At 43.2% G+C, this 21,995-nt stretch overlaps 1 protein-coding gene across 3 annotated transcripts in view; it reads right to left on the bottom strand.

Annotated features, from left to right (window-relative positions):
• CCHCR1 (coiled-coil alpha-helical rod protein 1) overlaps positions 1 to 21,995 on the bottom strand; it is a 130,852-nt gene that overhangs the window by 27,707 nt on the left and 81,150 nt on the right. For all 3 annotated transcript variants that reach the window (XM_077462458.1, XM_077462376.1, XM_077462539.1), the window contains 4 exons: positions 15,599 to 15,730; positions 6,289 to 6,399; positions 5,845 to 5,951; positions 4,565 to 4,677 (listed from right to left, as the gene is read on the bottom strand). In XM_077462458.1, the coding sequence (XP_077318584.1) occupies positions 4,565 to 4,677; positions 5,845 to 5,951; positions 6,289 to 6,399; positions 15,599 to 15,730 (463 nt within the window). The remainder of the gene's footprint in view (positions 1 to 4,564; positions 4,678 to 5,844; positions 5,952 to 6,288; positions 6,400 to 15,598; positions 15,731 to 21,995) is intronic.

Below are 21,995 nucleotides of genomic sequence, written 5' to 3'. Positions count from 1 at the left end.
CTAGCCAGACTGTGGGGATGGTAGGAAACTGGGCCATGAAGGAAAGACCCTCCGTGAGCACATTGAGCTGGAATGGGGGGAAGTATATATAGTGCCAGGAAAAGTAGCTCTAGACCATGTATTTTAGCATGTAAAAATAGGAAACGACCCTGTGGATCAGATCTTAAAGCCAGCAAAATAAATTGCACTGTTTTGGCCACCAGGATTGAGACTCCTCGAGTTGGCGGTATGGGGGGCCTGATACACCCACCCCACTCATGGTTTCTTTATGGACAGCAGCAATTGGCCCATGAGGTGTGTCTCCACCAAGACCATGATGTTTTTATGCTTTAAGGTTCGATAGGGCTGCGTTTCTCTCTGGTTTGGCCCTAATACCCCTCACATTCCATGTAATGCATTTAATTGTGGGCATCGGGATAACAGATGTCTGTCTGTGTCCCCGATACTCGGAGCCCCCTGGCGACCCCCACAGCCCATCCCATCAGGGGCGGCATGCGAGGTGTTGTCCAGACGCCCAGAGCAGGGGGTACCGAGCTGTATATTGTAATCCCCCAGGGTCCGAACGCCAAAAGACACCCGCACGGCTCCAGTGAATTGTCTGATAAGCATACCATCAAGTTTAACCCAGGTTCTGGGAGTTCTCATTATAAAATACGTGTATAGCTATTAACCAACAACAAAACCAACATAATAACTTATGCACTAACACACTGTCCTGCCCGGTCACGCAGCGCCCCATGGGAACACCGGGGGGCAGCAGCACCAGGCAGTCCAGGGAAACAGTACTTGTGCCAAGTGGCAACCATTACAATTTAAATTGCAAAAAGCAGGGCTTATTAGAGTTTCTGCTACTAAGGGAGCGATTAGTCACTGTAAAAACAAGCAGTGGTGAACGGAGGGAGACCCTTAGTTGTGGACCTCCAGGATAATAGCAGTGGGGGGAAGTAAAATGATATGGGATGTAGAGTTCCTGTCCCGGGCGTCGCAGCAGGGAGTAGCTTGCCTATAAGGGAGAGTAATAGGGGAGGGGGGGACACAGTACCTTATCATCCGGGAGTCATGAGAATTGTAGACTATCTGCGCGGCGTCTATCTCCCACCCATCCGACCACAAATCCATGCCAGAGCGCTGTGCCTTCAGGCGGGATCCCGAGCCGGTTCCGCTCTGGCCTCCAGTGTATCAAAGAAGTGTGCTCTGTCTCCACCTGTAACCCAAAGACGGTCGGGGAAAAGCATAGCGTAGGGGTAACGGCGAATACTCAATTGCTGCTTTGCTTCGGTGAATTTTGCCCTTTTCTTCTGGACCTCCGCAGGGAATTCGGGGAAGACCCGGACCTCTCCATTTTGGAAGGGGATGTTGCCTTTCAGCCTGGTGAGGCGGAGGACAGCGTCCCGGTCGCGGAAATTCAGCAGCTTGACAATAAATGTCCAGGGAGGTGCGCCTTGGGGAGGGGGGTCTACCAGCCAGTCTGTGGGCCCGTTCCACTACGAATGAGGTGGAAAATTTCTCTCTACTGAACGTAGTAATTAGGAGGTTTTCCAGGAACAGTGGGGGATCGGGACCCTCCACATCCTCCGGCAGACCCACAAATTGCATCGTTGGAAGCGATTCTCCATGTCGTCCTGTTTAGCCAGGACTGCACTAAGTTGGTGTTGCAGCCACTCGGTTGCTATTTGCAATGGCGGGACCTCGTCCTCCACCTGGCTAATGCGTGCCTACGTCTCAGTTACACGGTCCCTGAGCTTCTGCAGGTCCTGGCAGATCAGGGACACGTCGATCTTCACCTCCTCGAGTTTGCAGGTCAGGGTACTTTTGCAATCAGAGATGGCTTCCAGAAAACGTGCAGTGTCTTCGGTGGCCGCGGATTTTGCGGGAGGGGACTCAGCGCCATTTTCCGCCAGGGCCCCTTTCTCCTGAAGTCTGAACTTTTAAACCAATTTAGCAGCTGCGTCCGCCACGATTTTCGGCGGAGACATGTTCCTTAGCCGTGTAGGGCGTTGGTGGGCCAGGTATTTAAGTTTGTAGAGCGAAATTAGCCCCAGGATATGTATAAAGGGAGTTTAGGCAAGCAGAGCTCCCGATTAGCACTCCTCACACCATGCCGGATGTAGGCCACGCCCCCCAAACTCATCTGGTTTTTAAGGGTTTGCATTAAAGATGGTTTTGTGATATCAGTGATAGAAACAAAATTCAAACCAATAAGCTCATGCTCAATTCAGCTAGGAGTATTCAGAAAAAGGCTGCCAAGTAACTAGCACCGACATTCTGGGTTTAGTGCAACCAAGGACATTGTATACATTCATTGCAGAAATGTAGGGGTAGCAATATTTTTCTGTCAGATAATGCACCACTTCACCAAGAAAATTGTTGCCATTACAAATGTTTAGACAATCTTTTGTTTGTATTGGTATGGACACAAGGAAGTGGAGAAACAAAGAGCCAAATCTCACACATTCCATGCAAAACTCCAAAAATAAACTGGACAAAATTACTGCCACCCTTTAATATTTGGTAGCACACATCTTGGAAAAAATAACTGAAATCAATCTCTTCCTGTAACCATCAATGAGTCTCTTACACCTCTCTACTGGAATTTTAGACTACTCTTATATTGCCAACTGCTCCAGGTCTCTCAGATTGGAAGGTTTCTTTTTCCCCCCCAACTGCTGTTTTGAGATCTCTCCACAGGTGCTCTATGGGATTTAGATCTGTACTACTGCTGTAAGACCTCTGACGGAGACCAAACTTTCTGACACTGGGCCCTACATTGCACCCCAGAATTCTTTGGTAGTCTTCAGATTTCATGCCATGCACACGGTCAAGACATCCAGTGCCTGAAGCAGCAAAGCAAGCCCATAACATCAGTGACTTTCCACCATGTTTGACTATAGCTACTGTATTATTTTCTTTAAAGGCCTCATTTGTTTTTCTGAAAACAGTAGAATGATGGTCTTTAACCAAAAGCTGTATATTTTGTTTTGTCTGTCCACAGCACATTCTCTCAAAAGGATTTTGGCTTCCTCAGGTACATTTCGGCAAACACTTTGATAAATATTTCTTTTTCGTCCACGTCGGGGGAGATTAGCTACAGTTTCATGGACTGTAAACTTCTTGACAATGCAGCAGTCCACAATCCCCCCCCTGCCCTTTTTACTTACCTGAGCCCCGTAATTCCCACAACAGGAACAAGCTGTCTAGGGTCCCGATTGGTTAGATTGATAGCAGCGCAGCCATTGGCTCCCACTGCTGTCAAAATCCAGTGACGCAGGGGGCGGGGCCATGTCCTTCAGTCTGTGTCGATAGACCCAGCAGCAGGAATCAGGAGCGCATGGGTGTCCCGAAGGAGAGCGCTTCTCCGACTAGGCACTAGAGAAGAGGAGCCACCAGCTCCGTTGAGTGACCCCAGAAGAGGAGGATCGGGGCTAATCTGTGCAAAACTCAACTGCACAGAGGAGGCAAGTATGATATGTTGGTCATTAAAAAAATAAAAAATAAATAAAAAAAACACACCACAAGAGGGTTTAGCAACCCTTTAAGATATCTGGAGATGGACTTACAACCTTGAGATTGCCCATGCTTTTCCGCAATTTTTGTTCTCAAATCCTCAGACATCTCTTTGCTGCTGTTTCTCTTCTCCATTCTCCTAGTGGCACACAGACCCACAACAGAAAGTTGGAGTACATTTTTCACCATTTCACCCCTTTCACAGGGGCGCCTCTGTGTGGCAGATTCCACTTTCTCAGCAGGGGATCGTTCCGTTGATCCCCACTGAGTAGGTGGAGGTCCATGTCCGCTCCACTGTGTGGAGTGGACAATGACAATCCCGCTGTCCTGTGGAAATCGGATGGAAACAGACCGCCTGTCCGTTTCTATCCGATCTGATCCGCTGGACGGATGGGAAATATGCCCATTATTCGTCTTTTTTTTTTTGGAAGCATGATCGGATGAGATGGCTGCAGGCATCAGCGGAAGTGTGTTCGCTGGCATCCGACCATCCATAGGGGAGACTGATCAGACAGCCCGGGTGAAAGGGCCCCAACTGGTTGCCGGTGTGATTTCCATATTGTCCGCACCTGGTAATTGATACAGGTGAGTTTAATTATAAATTAAAGGAGGATCACACACTTGAAATGCAATTATTTCTTACAATTTTGAGCAGGTGCTAATAATTTTGTCCAGTCCATGTTTGGAGTTTTGCGTGGAATGTGTCATATTTGGCTTTTTGTTTCTCCACTTTTTTGTGTCATACCACTACAAACAAAAGAAATAAACATGAGAATGCCTAAACATTTGTAATTGCAACAATTTTCTGGGCGAAGTGGTGCATTATCTGACAGAAATGCAGGGGTGCCAATATTTTTGCTCATAACTGTATGTCATATGTGCTTCCTTAATTTGCATGACTTCTCACAATGCCCTAATTTCCACCCACGTAAGCTTAGCTTCCTCCCAAACTTACCTACTGTGTGTAATGGAGCTAGAGACATTACACTTGAAAAAATATTTTTGGTTGCTGGGACAGATATGAATGGTGTTTATTTTCCAGTACTGCACAGTTTCTCACCTTGTATAGTATCAACTCTCTTGGTAGCAAAAGAGACCCTCTTGCCCAGGGTAACCAACCGCTGCAGAGCACCCCTGAAGGACTTTTCCTGAAATTCCGTTACCTGTACAAAACTACCAACATCCACAATTAATAACATTAAATATGTGGGCACATTTAAAGCTTGACTGCAGTTCCAACCAAGTAATTTTTTTTAAAGATTTCTGCCCAGTCACATGCCTGCCCAGGGTTCACTTCCTTATCTGTCCAAGGTGTTGATGGGTGGTTCTCAATGCTGCACTCATGGGAGTTATCTGAGCGCCATTGTCTGCAGCATTTTTCTGTGAACCCATTGAGGCTTCCTTTTTATTGGGGGGGGGGGGGGGCCTATCTACAAAAAACCCATAAGCTTAAAAATGGGTTGTACATATGGAAATGCATGTGAATAGGGATAGTCATCCGGGAGTTCATTTCACTATTTATACAGCTCTGATATGTTACACAGAATACAAAATTAGACATTGCCTCAAAGCGCTTACAGTCAAATTTCCCCAACTCAGTCAAGCAGGTACAAAACTATGGCCAATTTTTAAAGGAAGCCGATTAAAGAGACACCGTCACCTTAACCAAGCAGGGCGAGATGATTGTCTCTGGAAAGGGCAACCCCAGAACCACACTATAAATAGCTAGTTAATGCTGCACCTGTGGCGAGTGCTCAAGAACCGTGGCTATTTTGATTAGTGGATGTTTACATTCCTTTCCCTACTCGACATCCTCTATCCTTGTGAGCGAACCAGGAGTGGTAAAACACATTAAAGAAGGTCAGTTTTGGCTGGAGATATTTTGTATGCAGTTGTTAATTGTTCAAGAAATAGAGTAAAGCACCATACACGTAGGCAGAATCTCAGGAGACATCTGCCAGTTTAAATAAAAAAATTTTTTTTTAAAAACTGCCAATATTCTGCCTGTGTTTATGTGGGTCTGTCATACAAAAGTCTGCTGTTGGGCTGGCTTTTGTCAGACGTGCATTCTGGAAAACCAGCAACAGAGGGAGGGAGATTCGGGGGCCATCCCCCTGTCAGATCACAACAGCTCAGTGGGAGGAGATCGCTGGACTAAGTTTTTTTTGGGCAACCCAGAAAAAAAAAAAAAAAAAAAATGTTAATGTGTACCTGACAAGAAGAGAATACTGGAATGCAGCTTGTATCTATACATTTATTTTCAATATGCTGGACAATGACAACAGATGTAACCATCCAAAAGTTAATCTTGTAAATGTGGACAGAGAAAAAAATTCATACCCATCAATCATTTCATACAGCTTGAGCGATGTCTGTTCTGCTTTCTCAGCTCGACTGGAAAGACTGGTAGATGCAATATGTGTGGCACACAGCTCATCCTGCAGAGACTACAGAAGACATTGAATTTTGTTTAATCCAAGCACAGACACATAACACTGCATACCAAAAAGACACTTTTATAAGCAAGAGCGCCATGTGTGAAAAGCAGTGTTGCCATAGCAGCCGAATTCTATTGATATTTCTAGCAAAGGTGTGAAAATCACTGCATATATTCAGTTGGTGTAGACAACATACTTTCTTATATCAGCTTTTATATAATAAATACCAGTATCCCAGCCTACAGCCCATGGTTGGCAGATCTCTCAATAGGGTCTCTTTGGTTGTTACATTAACTATACATCATCAGTTTAGTGTTAATTTCTCATATTTCCAAATTCTCCTCACCTTACTGTGAAGCTTCTCCATTTCTAACTCGGCTGTCCGGTCTTGCAGTGCATGTGAGTGAAGGACCAACTGCTGATTACTCTCTTGCAAAGAATTTTCAAGAGAATATATCTAATATGGGAAAAAAAATAATACATGCACAAAAAGATAAAACATACAAAAAACAAAAACCCTATCCTGTGTAATCCTATTTTAAGTTTATGGCCAATCTTTAAGAATATTCTTACGTCTCTTACAACCTAAATAGTAAGGAATTATTGGAAGCAACATATGATTGTAAAGCAGTATGGTGGTAATGCCATCCAGGGAACACTGTATACACTGCAGTGAGCTTCAGCAAGCTCTCATAAGTGCTGATAGAGAGGTATGCAGGAAGGCCAGTAGACGTGGTGCATCTGAATTTTGCAAAAGTATTTGACAGTTCTCCATAAACGTTTACTGTACAAAAATAAGGTCCATTGGCATGGACCATAGGGTGAGTACATGGATTGAAAACTGGCTACAAGGGCGAGTTCAGAGGGTGGTGATAAATGGGAAGTACTCGGAATGGTCAGGGGTGGGTAGTGGGGTCCCCCAAGGTTCTGTGCTGGGACCAATCCTGTTTAATTTGTTCATAAACTACCTGGAGGATGGGGTGAACAGTTCAATCTCTGTATTTGCCGACGATACTAAGCTAATCGGGGCAATAATTTCTCAGCAGGATCTGGAAACCTTGCAAAAGATCTGAACAATTAATGGGGTTGGCAACTACATGGCAAATGAGGTTCAATGTAGAAAAATGTAAAATAATGCATTTGAGTGGCAAAAATATGAATGCAAGCTATACACTGGGGGGAGAACCTCTAGGGCAATCAAGGATGGAAAAGGACCTGGGGGTCCTAATAGACGATAGGCTAAGCAATGGCATCCAATGCCAAGCTGCTGCTAACAAAGCAAACAGAATATTGGCATGCATTAAAAAGGGGATTCATGGGGGCGTGGCCGGAGCGTGACTAAGATGGCCGCTTGAGCTCTGAGCTCTCTCCATCCACGGCGACTAACAGCTACTCTCCGCATACCCCAGCCGTTTTTAGACGCCTATAGTGCGACATCAGCTCCCACACTACCTCAGGAACATGTCGCTGAAGCGAAAGGAGCCCAGGCTGCCCCGTAAGCTGACGGCCTTCATGTACCAGCCCTCCGCGCGGCCAAGATGGCGCTGCGGCGGACGAGAGAAGCACACAGGCAATGTCTGCAGGCCCTCCCCGCAGTAATGAGCGTCACACCGCATCGGAGGCTGCACTGGTAAGTGCCTCTACATCGGGGGACTCCTCACGCTCCCCTCCCGGGAGTCCAACCACCCACAGCCCTGCAAAAAGTAAAATGAGGCTGGATGCCTCAGAGAGAATCCGGGAGGGAGACAACACAGGGCAAGTGCTCTATGGATTCCCCTTACAGAGCCCTCAGCCTGACGCCATTACCTCCTTCCCCACTGTGGGTCAGGCTGTCATGGACACAACCCTTAAAGACATGTTAATGTCTCTCCGAAGTTCCCTACAATCTGACCTGCTTTCAGTCATGCATGGCTTTGGCAATAGAATGACAGTAATGGATGACAGGGTCACTCATTTGGAAACCAATGTGGATGCTATGACTGCCACAATAAATGACATAATTGACTCGCAAGAGGCCCAGGCCCAAGAAACTATATGGCTGACTGACAAATTGGCAAATTTGAAAGACAGGGCTAGACGCAATAATTTTAAAATCCACGGGGTGCCAGAATCGGTGCAAAATGCTGATCTTCCTGCCTTTGCAAAGGACTTACTCAAATCTGTGCTTCCGGAAGCAAAAAATATGGAATTACTTGTAGACCGTATCCACAGACTACCAAAACGTGCATTTCTGCCAGATTCAATTCCCAGAGACGTCATTCTCAGGGTACATTTTTTTCATATCAAAGAGCAGTTCATGCAAAAAGTCAGAGCTCTGCAAACGCTGCCTGAACCCTATAACCACCTCCAATTTTTCACCAACCTTTCTCAGCACACCCTGAGCAGACGTAGGCAACTAAATAATATTACCAAAACCTTACGCAATAACCAGATACAATATCAATGGATTGCTCCTGCCAAACTCTCCATCAGCCCTGCTGGCTCCAAACATGTGATCTCTTCAGTTTCACAAGGTCTGCGTTTATTACAAGATTGGGCTATTGTCCCTTCCAATAACGAGATACTGCCTATGGACCAGAGCAATACTGGCACCGTGCTGACCCAACCTCTCCCCCCCGAGAGGTCGCAGGCATGTCCTACCTATTTGAAAGGCTGGGGTACACTTTTCCCTTAGGCCGTGTAGACGTGACTCCTGCTCACACTCGGTCGTGTTAAGACTTATACCCCCATACAGGGTTCTCTTTTTTAGACACAGCTGTGTCGTTCTTACACCCTGAGAACAGTTTTTTTTGTTTTTTTGATTGTTTTTGTTTTGTTTGCGAGGACAACTGATCTCTTTCCAATCCTCAATGTAAAACAAAGGTACCTCAATCCACCACAGCTGTCCCTCACGTACACAACATGACTATAACCATTGTTACAATCAATACCAAAGGTCTCAATCATCCTGCTAAAAGAGCCTCTCTCTGGGCTTTGGCTAAACAAACCAAATGCGACATCCTCTGTGCGCAGGAGACGCACTTCTTGGCCAGCAACCCTCCTTCCTGTACCAATAGAAACTTTAATACGATAATCACAGCCAGCGCAGACCAGAAAAAAAAAAAAAAAAAGTGTGCTAATAGCTGTTCACAACTCTTTGACCTTTCGCCAAGACCACTGCCTTTTGGACCCAGGAGGCCGTTATATCATCTTAAAATGTCATATTAATGAAGCCCCTTACACTATTGTCAATGTGTATGTCCCCAATACCCATCAACTCCGCTTTCTTCGAAAACTACACAAAAAAGTTGAAGCACTACAACATGGTGCAACTATATGGTGTGGTGACTTCAACTGCACCCCTGACCTAGCGCTAGACTCATCTTCCCGCACTGCAAGACGCCGCCCAGAAATAAATTCACTCCTGCATGAATTGAGACTCTATGATGTCTGGAGATGCACTCACGCAGATGAAAAAGACTTTACATTTTTCTCTCCATGTCATAATTCTTACTCGCGTATTGACCTCTTCCTCACAGACCCATGGACTCTACAGAAAGTCTCTGCCTCTACTATCCATTTGACCTCTTGGTCTGACCAGTCCCCTGTCAGCCTAACCATTGAAGATTCCATCAAACGTGCTCCAACCTACTTATAGAGGCTGAATACCAGGCTACTGCAATCCCCACCATATGCACAACTACTACAGGATAATTTAATTTCCTTCTTTGAACAAAATGCAGACTCAGTTACTGACCCACAGGTTTTATGGTCAGCACATAAGGCGTATATGCGCGGACTCTTTATTCAATTGGGAGCTAGAGATAAGAGACAGAGGAGGCAGCGAATGAACACATGATTGGCAGACATTCAATCCACTGATCTCCTCAATAAGCAAACTCCTACACAAGCACTTAAATAAAAACTGATTGCCCTTAGATTAGATCTCAGAGCCCTGTTAGAAACCTACGACAAATACCAAAAACGACTGAAAATGAGATTTTATGTTGAGAGCAATAAGCCAGGTAAACTACTCTCCCGCCAGATCAAAGGTTACTCCTCTAAGTCCCACATTCCTTACGTGTACCATCCAATTACTAATGCCAAACTGAATGACCCTCAAGCCATTGCTGACGCCTTTAGCACCTATTATAGCACTCTTTATAATTTGAAAGATGACCCACACCTACCTCAACCTATGCCCCAACAGATCAAAACGTTTTTAGACCCAACTAACCTACCCAGCTTAACGCCCCTTCAATTAGAGGAACTCAACACACCATTCACGACGACAGAAATTACACGTGCCATTCAATCCTTGCCCAACAATAAAGCACCTGGACCTGACGGCTTTGTAGCAGAATACTTTAAACAATTCCATCCGTTCCTTACTAAACACATTACTCCATTGTTCAATTCTGCTGCCTCCTCAGCCTCTTTTCCGCAAGAAATGCTGAAAGCTTTGATTATAACAATACCGAAGCCAGGGAAGGAACCCACATCCACACAAAATTTCCGTCCTATCTCCCTACTTAACCATGATGTAAAACTTTATGCTAAAGTAATAGATAATCGGACCTACTGCCACAATTGATACACCCTGATCAATCAGGCTTTCTAAAAGGCCGCCAGACATCTGATGTGACCCGACGAATGATCATTATTATTCATCACACAGTGGCCTATCGAATGCCTTCTCTGCTCCTATCTCTGGATGTGGAGAAGGCATTCGATAGGGTTCATTGGCAATACTTAAAACAAACTTTGGAAAAATTTGGCTTCCAAGGCCATATTTTGATGGCAATCTTAGCCCTGTACTCCACCCCATCAGCACAAGTATATTGTTCTTCCATGTTATCCACTGAATTTAATATAACTAATGGCACACGTCAAGGCTGTCCCCTTTCACCCCTAATCTTTGACTTGTTAATCGAACCTCTTGCGGCTAAAGTAAGATCACACGCAGCTATTTCGGGTGTGAATATAGGCAGCAAAGAGCACAAAATCAGCTTCTTTGATGATGATGTGATCTTTTCATTAACCAACCCTTCCTCTTCCCTGGCTTCAGTACAAAACTTACTTGATGAATTCAGCTGTGTATCCTACTATAAGGTTAATGTAACTAAATCTTATATATTACCCCTAGCAATGTCTCATTTGCAGCAATAACACCTGCGTAATCAATACCAGCATGCTTGGTCTTCGGACTCACTTACCTACTTGGGCACTTCTCTCACAAAGTCAACCACTGCTTTATACAAAGCGAACTTCATCCCTTTCTTAGCCAAGCTTCCTGCAGACTTAGCCAGCATCTCTAAAATCACGCTATCCACCTCAGGCAGACTTGCAGCCTTCAAAATGCTCAAACTCCCTCAGCTGCTTTACCTATTTAGAGCATTGTCCATACTCATACCGTCCTCCTCCTTTACGCAAATTCAATCCATACTTCGAAAGTTTATATGGCAAGATAAAAAATCCAGGGTGGCAAGACGTATTCTTATAAAACATAGATGAGCAGGGGGCTTAGGATATATTTATCTGAGACACTATTACAATGCGGCACTCCTAACCCAACTCAAAGCCTGGTTCACCTCCGACCCAAATAACCAATGGAGCAATATGGAAGCCTCTCAAGTTTTAGGCAAAAATCTACAAAATTGGCTATTATCCGCACCCAAATTTAAAAAATCTGACCAATATCTATCCCCGACCATCAAAGCATCAGTGGCAGCCTTTACATATCTTTTTAAGCATTTACACTCCACTGCTCATACCTGTGCAATCCCTCTCCCCATAGAAACGTTACAGTTACTGATTAAAGACATACAGCTTTCCGCTTGGAAACACAAGGGTATCTCCCACATCTCAGACTTATATGACAATGAATTCATGCACCCTTTTACCTCCTTGCAGACCAAATTTTCCTTGCCTCACACAGATTACTTCAAATATGTCCAAATATCACATTGTCTCATAAGAAATCCTTCCCTACGTCGTAACATACCAATATCAGCTTGGCGATACCTGTCCAATAACTCCACATCGACCAAAGGTATTTCCCTCTTTTACGCCCTACTAGATGGCAAAACTACTTTTGAAAAATTACCTACCATGTTAACGTGGGAAAGAGACTTGGGTACCACGTACTCTCCACAACAATGGCACACTGCAATCAGTGCCACCTTCAAGGCAACTAAAATCGGCTAACCTGTGGGATCTCTCACATAAACTATACCATTGATGGTACATTACCCCAACGCAAATACACAGATTAAGCCCCTCCACAGATCCTAACTGCTGGAGACTGTGTGGCCTCTCAGGTACCTTATACCACATATTATGGGACTGCCCTAAATTAACGCAGTTTTGGGTCGATACCTTTCGTCTCATAACAGAAATTACACATATTGCCTCCCCTCCATCTCCAGAACTGGCACTCCTTAATATATGAATCGAAAACTACCCCCACAATTCTCAATGCATAGTTACACATATATGCTTAGCTGCAAGGTTAACCATTGTACGTAACTGGAAATCCAATGAGCAACTTTCACATACAGAAGTCATAAGAATAACACATATACACAGCATGTTTGAACGCATGTATGCCTTGGCAGAAGGATCTCTCTCTAAACTGACACACAGATGAGAAGCTTGGCTAAACTGGTACGAATCGTCCAAACCTTTATTCCACTGACTAATATCAATGCTCCAAGAGGGACTAATTCTGCCCCTGCCCTCATTTATCTCTCCCCCCCCCCCCCCTTTATTATTATTATTTTTTTAAGTGTGTCTTCATACTAGCTGATTGTTCACTACTGACTAATACCAACTGGATACCCTCCTTGGTTCTGTCTTCTGTTTTCATGTTGCCAACACTACATTGGCTTTGTTATTGCCGTTTTCTGTCTCTATTCTATGATACACTGGTTCATTATGCTACAACAGGGATAGAATATGGTATCATTAGTGTACTCATCTGTTACCAACTCTACCCTGATGGCAGGGATGGCGCCTTGCTCCTGCGTACAGTGTGCTCCCATTTGGGGTACCTGGGGCAGGGTGCTACCCCACCTATATATTACATTTTGGAATACCATCGTTATAGCCTCTTACATGATGATCTATACCCCTTATAGTTAATGTTTTTCTGTTGTATTTGAAAAATGGACGTAATAGTCGCATACTCTGTACTGTTAAAGACATTTTATTACGTTGTCTTCTTAAAAATGTACTTTGCATTTCTTTATCTCAAAAATCATTGAAACTAAAAAGGGGATTCATTCCAGAAATAAAACGATAATTCTCCCGCTCCTAGAGTATGCTGTCCAGTTCTGGGCACCAGTCCTCAGAAAGGATGTACTGGAAATGGAGAGATTACAAAGAAGGGCAACAAAGCTAATAAAGGGTCTGGAGGATATTAGTTTTGAGGAAAGGTTGCAAGCACTGAAGTTATTCTCTCCGGAGAAGAGATGCTTGAGAAGGGATAGGATTTCAATATACAAATACCATACTGGTGACCCCGCAATAGGGATAAAACTTTTTCGCAGAAGGGAGTTTAACAACTCATGGCCACTCATTAAAATGAGAAGAAATTAGGTTTAAACTTAAACTACATAGAGGGTTCTTTACTGTAAGAGTGGCAAGGATGTGGTATTCCCTTCCACAGATGGTGGTCTCAGCGGGGGGCCATCGATAGTTTCAAGAAACTATTAGATAAGCACCTGAACGACCGCAATATACAATGCAATACTGACATATAATCGCACACATAGGTTTGACTTGATAGACTTGTCTTTTTTCAACCTCACCTACTGTAATGTTATCAAAACACCCGGTTATGGTCAAGACGACAACTTTAAGCAGGGAGGTCACCTGATGTACAACAGATAAACCCAAATGAAATATAAAACAGTGGCCTGGTGGCTGTGTGCCCAGTAGGAATTACAAGATTTAATGTCAACATTTGCCAAAGTATACTCACAGTATATCTGTGGGATGATCAATCTGGAGAGGTCAGTCCACCCAAAGAAGATATTTTATAGTTATAAGAAAAGCCTGGTGGGCTTGTCTGAATGCAATCTCTCCCTACCATAATGCCGACTGTTCCCGTCTCCTCATAACGGCAACAGCAGGTGTACAGTCCTTCAAATGCAGCTGCTGAGATTTTACCATTAGAGTTCCTGAAACGTTAAGAATCCCAACTCTCCATTGACTAACTATATCCTCGTTTACACTGGCCATTGGGGCAGCATTTTTACTGCTCTTCAACTGCTCTCCCTTAAGCTGCAAAGGCAGCGTATGGGGGGGGAGTACGTATGTCGCTGGTGACATGTTCCTTCACAGTAAAGACTATCCCCCCGGTCACATTTGTCGGGTAATACTGCTCGTCAGATGTGACCCATGTATTGGGACCATGCCGCAACCATGTGCAATCCTTGCACACTTCCTTGGACAGTTTAACCACTTCAATACCAGGCACTTAAACACCTTCCTGCCCAGACCAATTTTGAGCTTTCAGCGCTGTCGCACTTTGAATGACAATTGCGCGGTCATGCTACACTGTACCCAAATCAAAATGTTATCATTTTTTTCCCACAAATAGAGCTTTCTTTTGGTGGGATTTGATCACCTCTGCGGTTTTTATGTTTTGCTAAACAAATAAAAAAATACCGAAAATTTTGAAAAAAAAAAATGTTTTTTTTTTGTTTCAGTTTCAAAACTTTGCAAATAAGTAAGTTTTCTCCTTCACTGATGGGCACTGATGGGCAATGATAAGGCGGCACTGATGGGCACCGATGAGGTGGCACCAATGAAGTGGCACTGATGAGGTGGCATTGATGGACACCGATATGTGGCACTGATAGGCGGCACTGATGGGCGACACGGATGGGCACTGATAGGTGGCACAAATTGGCACGGATGGGCATGGATAGGTGGCACAGGTGGGCATGGGTAGGCGGCACAGGTGGGCATGGGTAGGCACTGATAGGTGGCATGGATGGGCACTGATAGGCGGCACAGATGGGAACTGATAGGCGGCATTGTATTATAATATATTGTACTAATGGATGCCAATCAGTGATGCCCATTGTGGGCACTGATTGGCATCCATTATGGGCACTGATTGGCATCCATTGTGGCACTGACTGGAATCCCTGGTGGTCTAGGGTGGCATATCTTGTCCTGGGAATCCCTGGTGGTCCAGTGTGGGCATCCCCGGGGGGGGGGCTGTGCTGATAATTGATCAGCACAGACCCCCCCTGTCAGAGGAGCAGTCGATCGGCTCTCCTCTACTCGCGTCTGACAGACGCGAGTGAGGAAAAGCCGATCACCGGCTTTTCCCATTTACACTGTGATCAGCCGTGATTGGACACGGCTGATCACGTGGTAAAGAGTCTCCGTCGGAGACTCTTTACCGAGATCGTAGTTGCAGGGTGTCAGACTGACACCCCACAACAACGATCGCCGCGATGCGCGCCCCCGGGGGCGCGCAGCGGCTCATAATCCTGATCACGTCATATGACGTCCGGTCAGGATTATGCAACCACTTTGCCACTGTCTATTTGTTAGGGGGGCGGTCTATTAGGGCGGGCGGCAAGTGGTTAAGATGTTTAAACAGCCCACAACTTTACCTTAAAATTTATCTTTTACCATACCTTACACCTGGAACTTACCCTCTGCTGGATCTTCCGTTCATCGCTCTCCTTGTTCATTTCTTCTGATTTTAGTTGCACCATCAAACTAAACACTTTCTCTCGCCATCGCTTCAGCAGCATCTGTGTCTTCTGTCCATCAATATGGGTTCCCTTAACAAAAATTACAGAATCAACAGATCCGACAACCACACAACTAGTCCAAATGATGGAACATGATAAATGGAATGCGTTACATGCTGCTCTAAAGTAAAAACCCAAAACACGTATGCAGATGAGACGTCCTTATCTGCATACTTGCTCTTGGCCAGGGTTGTATTATCTGAAACATGCAGTGTGTACTGGATGCTAAACACGAATTCATTGGTGTTGCTCCTCATTTCAATCTGCTTCGCATTTCTTTTAAAAGCAATGTATTCAGTAAGGAATTAGATGCAGCAATATGAGGCGATGATAACATCCTTGACTGTAAAACATTGAAGCCAAAGTGTCAGCATGAAAGCAGCAATTTTCAGAAGTGGTTGAGAATGGCAGCCTCCATAAGCTTATTACAACTACATGAAATTACTATTACATGAAAGACATACCATGCCATTTGAAAAAACCTCCAATAAGTATGCCAAAATAAAACCCGCCCTATTTGCACACTCCTCAGTGCCTGTGGATTAGAATATACGGATAAACTTGTTCACTTAAAAAAATAAAACCTAAATAAAAGCTGCTGCTTTAAATGTAATATGTCTGTAAAGAAGCAATACAAAAAAAAAAAATAGTCCTTCATAAAAAAAAAGTCCACATTTTATATCTAGCAGCGCTTGTCACTTTCCTCTAAGTGAAACAATCATTCTTTCAGGGATGAGGCGCATTCGTCACTTCCGGTTGGTTGCATCCCTGATGCTTTTCGTCATATCCGACTTCGTCTGAGGGCGTAACCAACTAACCGGAAGTGTTTATTTATATACATGTCAAATCGTCAGCATCCAATCAACTCCATATTGCGCATGATGGACGGAACTCCATTCCAATGATAGTAAATACCATGGGATGCTCCATTCATATGCATGTTTATGATGAGAGACGATTTAAATATTACGTAAATTATTGAAGCCATACAAATAAATATATAAATATGCACAATATACCATAAATGTTCATGAAAATATATAACTTTTTAAAATTCCCTAAAATTATACATTTCTAAAACGTTATATACAGCAGCAGCCTTGTTTATAACCTAAAAATACAGAAATAAAAATACCAAATATTTAATATATATACTGCGAATAAGCAATCCATCAGACTTTTATCTATTTATATGTATATATTGCGCAATGCTATTCTTATCCTTCAATATTACCATTTCGCCATAACCTGTGGTAGGGTTTCAATCTATACCATAGTGTTTATTTAATGGAGAGATGGATCGGCCGATTTGATCGCCAATATATGGGATGCATAAAACGATAAAAAAAAAAATCATCTTTGTTGTTAATTCATAATAATATATTAACCATGTAAATATATATATAAAAAAATAATAATAAAAAAAAAGGGTGTCTATTAAAACCGATCAGGGATCTAGTGCAGTTAATAGACTACTCAACTGTATTTTAATAATAAAAAAATAATAATAAAAATATATATACACACGTGTGTGTGTGTGTGTGTGTGTGTGTGTGTGTGTGTGTGTGTGTGTGTGTGTGTGTATACACACACACGTGTATATATATATAGATATATACATGTGTATATATAGAGATATATACATGCATCTCAAAATATATGTATGTGCACATATATAGTCCCTTTTATGTAAAATGGCCACCTACTTTCTATAAGATGTTTATATGTATATATCAATGCAAAAAATTAAAAAAATTAAATAAAAAAAAAATAAAAAAGAGAGAAAGATAAATCATTTCAGAACTTTTCCCACCTTTAATGTGACCTATAAACTGTACAACTGAGTTGAACAACAGACATCTTTTAGGCGGAGGGAAGTAAAAATAAAATATGGTTGCATAAGTGTGCACACCCTCAAATACTTTGTAGAAGCACCTTTTGATTTTATTACAGCACTCAGTCTTTTTGGGTAGAAGTCTATCAGCATCGCACACCTTGACATCAAATTGCACATATAAGCTTCACTCAGTAGGGCATATGTTAATACTGTCAGGTCTAAAAGAACACACAAAGTATGATTCATTTATTCCTAGATTCTAATTAGGTGTCACTTATACAACAGTTGATGTCCAACTCAATATTCAAGCCCTTAGGGTTGAGAACATCCACCAAATATATCCATTGGGTTTCATGTTTTGACAATTCCCGTACCATATTAATACCTCCCCAATATGGTTGATCTGTTCAATTGTCCAAAATTGTAGGCCTGTGGCGTCCATATTGTGTCTTAGTTTAAAGTGCAATGACAAGTTATGATCTTTGAATCCTATTTTAATGTTGTGTATGTGTTCAGCAATTCTCACTCGTAATTTCCTTTTAGTTCTTCCAATATACATCAGACCACAAGGGCATTTTAGGGCATACACTACGAGTGCTGTTGCAAGTGATAAACTGTTTAATGCTGAACACTCGATTGTTCGACGGTGAGGAAAATCTATCTAAAAGATCTGACCAGTCTTGAAATTTCTCGGCACGCTTTGCATCTCCTGCATGCATAGAAGCCATTCCGGTCCCAGAAGGTAGGTGGGGGCTTCGGGGATCGATAACTTTTTTACGATTTTATCACCAAAACTTGGGGCTTTTCTATAAATAAATTGAGGTTGGAGTGGTAACTCTGAATTACATTTTTTATCTAATAAGAGGATATGCCCTCTACCTCTTTATATTGTGTATGAAAATCTGAAATAAATCCCCATTCATTATTTCGGGTTTTGGCCACAATCTGATCTCCTAATTCACTTTCGGTCTTTTCAATCTTTTTCTCTTGTAGACACATGGATCTTGAAGGGTTTCCAACTTCTTCAATCACTTTTTGCAATGTTTTTTTGGTTGTATCCCCTAGCTGTGAATGTCTCAGCTAGCGTGTTGGCCTGCGTGTCAAAATTCTCAAATTCAGAACAATTCCTTCGTACCCTCATTATTTGGCCTTTCGGAATATTTCTCAACCAATGTGGGTGATGCCCACTTGATGTGGGCAAGTAACTGTTTCGATCTGTTTTTTTTAAATATACTTTTGTTTCTAATTTATTATTTTTTCTATAAATGGTCACATCCGAGAAGTTAATTTCATCTTTATTCCATTCTGAGGATACACTAATATTATGGTCATTCATATTAAGTTTCTTCATGAAACTATAATTCATCTTCATTACCAGCCCAAATAAAAAACAGGTCGTCAATGAAGCGTTTGTAAAAAATTAATTGTGGGGGAGGTTTGTTGAATATGACCTTGTCCTCCCACTCGGCCATAAATAGGTTGGCTATACCGGGTGCAAATTTTGCACCCATTGCTACGCCCCTCTTTTGTAGATAAAATATCCCATTGTACCAAAAATTGTGACTGAGGCAGAAATCCAACACGTCCCTAAGAAAAAGTTTTTGGACATGGGGATGGTCTTCTCTTTGGCTGAGAGCCCAGTTTAATGCCAAAAGGGCATTGTCATGCTGAATAATAGAATATAGCGATGCTACATCTGCTGTAACCAAAAACACTTCACTTTTTTTCTTTCAGATGTACTTTTTGTAAGGAGTTCAGAAAACTTAGTATCTCAAAGCGGAGGTCCACCTTAAAGTGGACCTTCCGCTCATCGGAACCCTCCCCCCCTCCGGTGCCACAATCGGCACCTTTCAGGGGGGAGGGGGGTGCAGTTACCTGGATAATCCAGGTAACTGCACCCACTTCCGGGATAGCTCTCTGCGGAAAGGGGCGTAACTTACGCCCCTTTCCGCAAGTGCCCGCCCCTTCCCGCAAGTGCCCCGCTGCCTGCTGGGAAACACACAGATCCCAGAGGCAGCGGGGACCGTCCTCATTGCGCAGCGCGGCTCGCGCATGTGCAGTAGGGAACCGGGAAATGAAGCTGAAAGGCTCCATTTCCTGATTCCCATACCCAAGATGGCGGCGGCAGCACTCGAGTGTCGATCTAGAGATCGGCTTCGGGTGCCGACATCGCGGGCACGCTGGACAGGTAAGTGTCACTATTTTAAAAGTCAGCAGCTGCAGTATTTGTAGCTGCTGGCTTTAAAAAAAAAAAAAAAAAAAAAAAAAAAAAAAAAAAAAACGCGGAGTCCCGGTGGACTCCCGCTTTAAGTAAGATCGGGTATTAAGTACACTTTTTTTTTTTAAAGTGTCCAAGTATTGGCCTAATCTAGATGATACTGAGCCGATACTGTTAACGATTGGCCTGGCTGGTGGATTGTTCAGATCTTTGTGGATCTTGGGTAGAGTATATGTCGGTACCCGGTTACTTACAGGGAGAAGATTTCTTTTCTCCTTATTCGTTAGGACTCCCTTTATTGATCCAAAATCTATCACTTTTTCTAATTGATTCTAGTATACGCGAGTGGGATCTGTGTCCAATTTTGTATATGTTTGAATGTCTGATAACATTTCAATGATCTGTTTATGATAAAAATCTTTAGTGAGAATAACCACACCTCCTTTGTCTGCAGGGCGTATTATAATTTCTTTCCGTTTTTCTAGCATCTCAAATGTCTTAAATTCGGCATCTTTTTTTGGTTTCAATGTTTCTAAGTCTTGCAGGACTAAGCCTTTAACCACTTAAGACCCGGACCAATTGTCAGCCTAAGGACCAGAGGTCTTTTTACAATTTCGCACTGCACTGCTTTAACTGGTAATTGCGCGGTCAAGCAATGTTGTACCCAAATGAAATTTGCGTCCTTTTCTTCCCACACACAGAGCTTTCTTTTGATGGTATTTGATTGCCTCTGCGATTTTTATTTTTTACGATATAAATGGAAAAAGACCAAAAATTTGGAAAATAATAAATATTTTCTACTTTTTGTTATAAAGAAAAAATCGAATAAACTCAATTTTAGTCATACATTTAGGCCAAAATGTATTCAGCCACATGTCTTTAGTAAAAAAATATGTCAATAAGCGCATATTTATTGGTTTGCGCAAAAGTTAGAGCGTCTACAAACTAGAGTACATTTTCTGGAATTTACACAACTTTAAATTTATGACTGCCTATCTCATTTCTTGAGGTGCTAAAATGGCAGGGCAGTACAACCCCCCCCCCCAAATATCCCAATTTTGGAAAGTAGACACCCCAAGGAAATTGCTGAGAGGCATGTTGAGCCCATTGAATATTTTTTTTTGTCCCAACTGATTGAATAATAACAAAAAAAAAAAAAAGTTTACAAAAAGTTGTCACTAAATGATATATTGCTCACACATGCTATAGTTATATGTGGAATTGCACCCCAAAATATTCTGCTGCTTCTCCTGAGTATGGGGATACCACATGTGTGGGACTTTTTGGGAGCCTAGCTGCGTACGGCACACCGAAAACCAATCACTGCCTTCAGGATTTCTTAGCCCTTGTACACACTGTCGGAAATTCCGACGACAAAATCCGTCCGAGTTATTCCGACGGATTAATTCCGGACGAGGTCCGGAAGTGATGTTGCATACACACGGTTGGACCAAGTTGTCGGAATTTCCGGTTGCCAAGAACGCGGTGACGTAAGCCGCGTATGGCAGGCCTAGAAAAGGGAAGTTCAGCACCACTTCCGGCACCCTTTGGGCTCCTTCTGCTGATCTTGTGTGTATCGCGTGTTAGTAGAAGTTTGGTGAGAGACGATTCGCGCTTTTCAGATTAGTGATTCAGATCGCTACTGCTCTTCAGTTTCCGCTTGTCTTTGCGTATCTTGGTATAGTACGCTTTGATTTGCATTTCTTATTGCCTGCTTGCTTCTGCTCAGTTTGTGCTGTGCAGGGGCTTAGTGTTGGGGTTCATACTTTGACACAAGCCCGGTCCATGAACAGGGAGGGGAGGCGTTTGTGGACCAAGAATTGGTTGCGCCAGCGTGACCAGTTCTCGCACATGCCTTTGCTCCGTGAGATCCGGGAGAATAATCCTGATGATTTCAGGAATTACCTCCGGATGACGGACCCCGTTTTTCACCGTCTGCTGGCTTTGCTGACCCCTTATATCAGCAGGCAGGCTACCTGCATGCGGCAAGCCATCACTCCGGAGCAGAGGCTCATCGCCACGTTGCGCTACTTGGCGACTGGGAGAAGCCTTCAGGACCTCAAGTTCTCTACAGGCATCTCCCCCCAGGCTCTGGGGATCATTATTCCAGAGACCTGTTCTGCCATCATTCAGGTCCTGCTGAAGGACTATATGAAGGTAAGTTTTATCCTTTAACATCACATTCTATGTATTTCATGATTGCTAATGTCTTGCATTTCTTTCCTCATTCCCTAATTATC

This window comes from Lithobates pipiens, unplaced genomic scaffold (genome assembly GCF_037356315.1).
Source record: "Lithobates pipiens isolate NorthernLeopardFrog02 unplaced genomic scaffold, aLitPip1_a1.2 Scaffold_1, whole genome shotgun sequence".
Classification (NCBI taxonomy): domain Eukaryota; kingdom Metazoa; phylum Chordata; class Amphibia; order Anura; family Ranidae; genus Lithobates; species Lithobates pipiens.
This window is presented reverse-complemented; position numbering and strand designations above follow the sequence as displayed.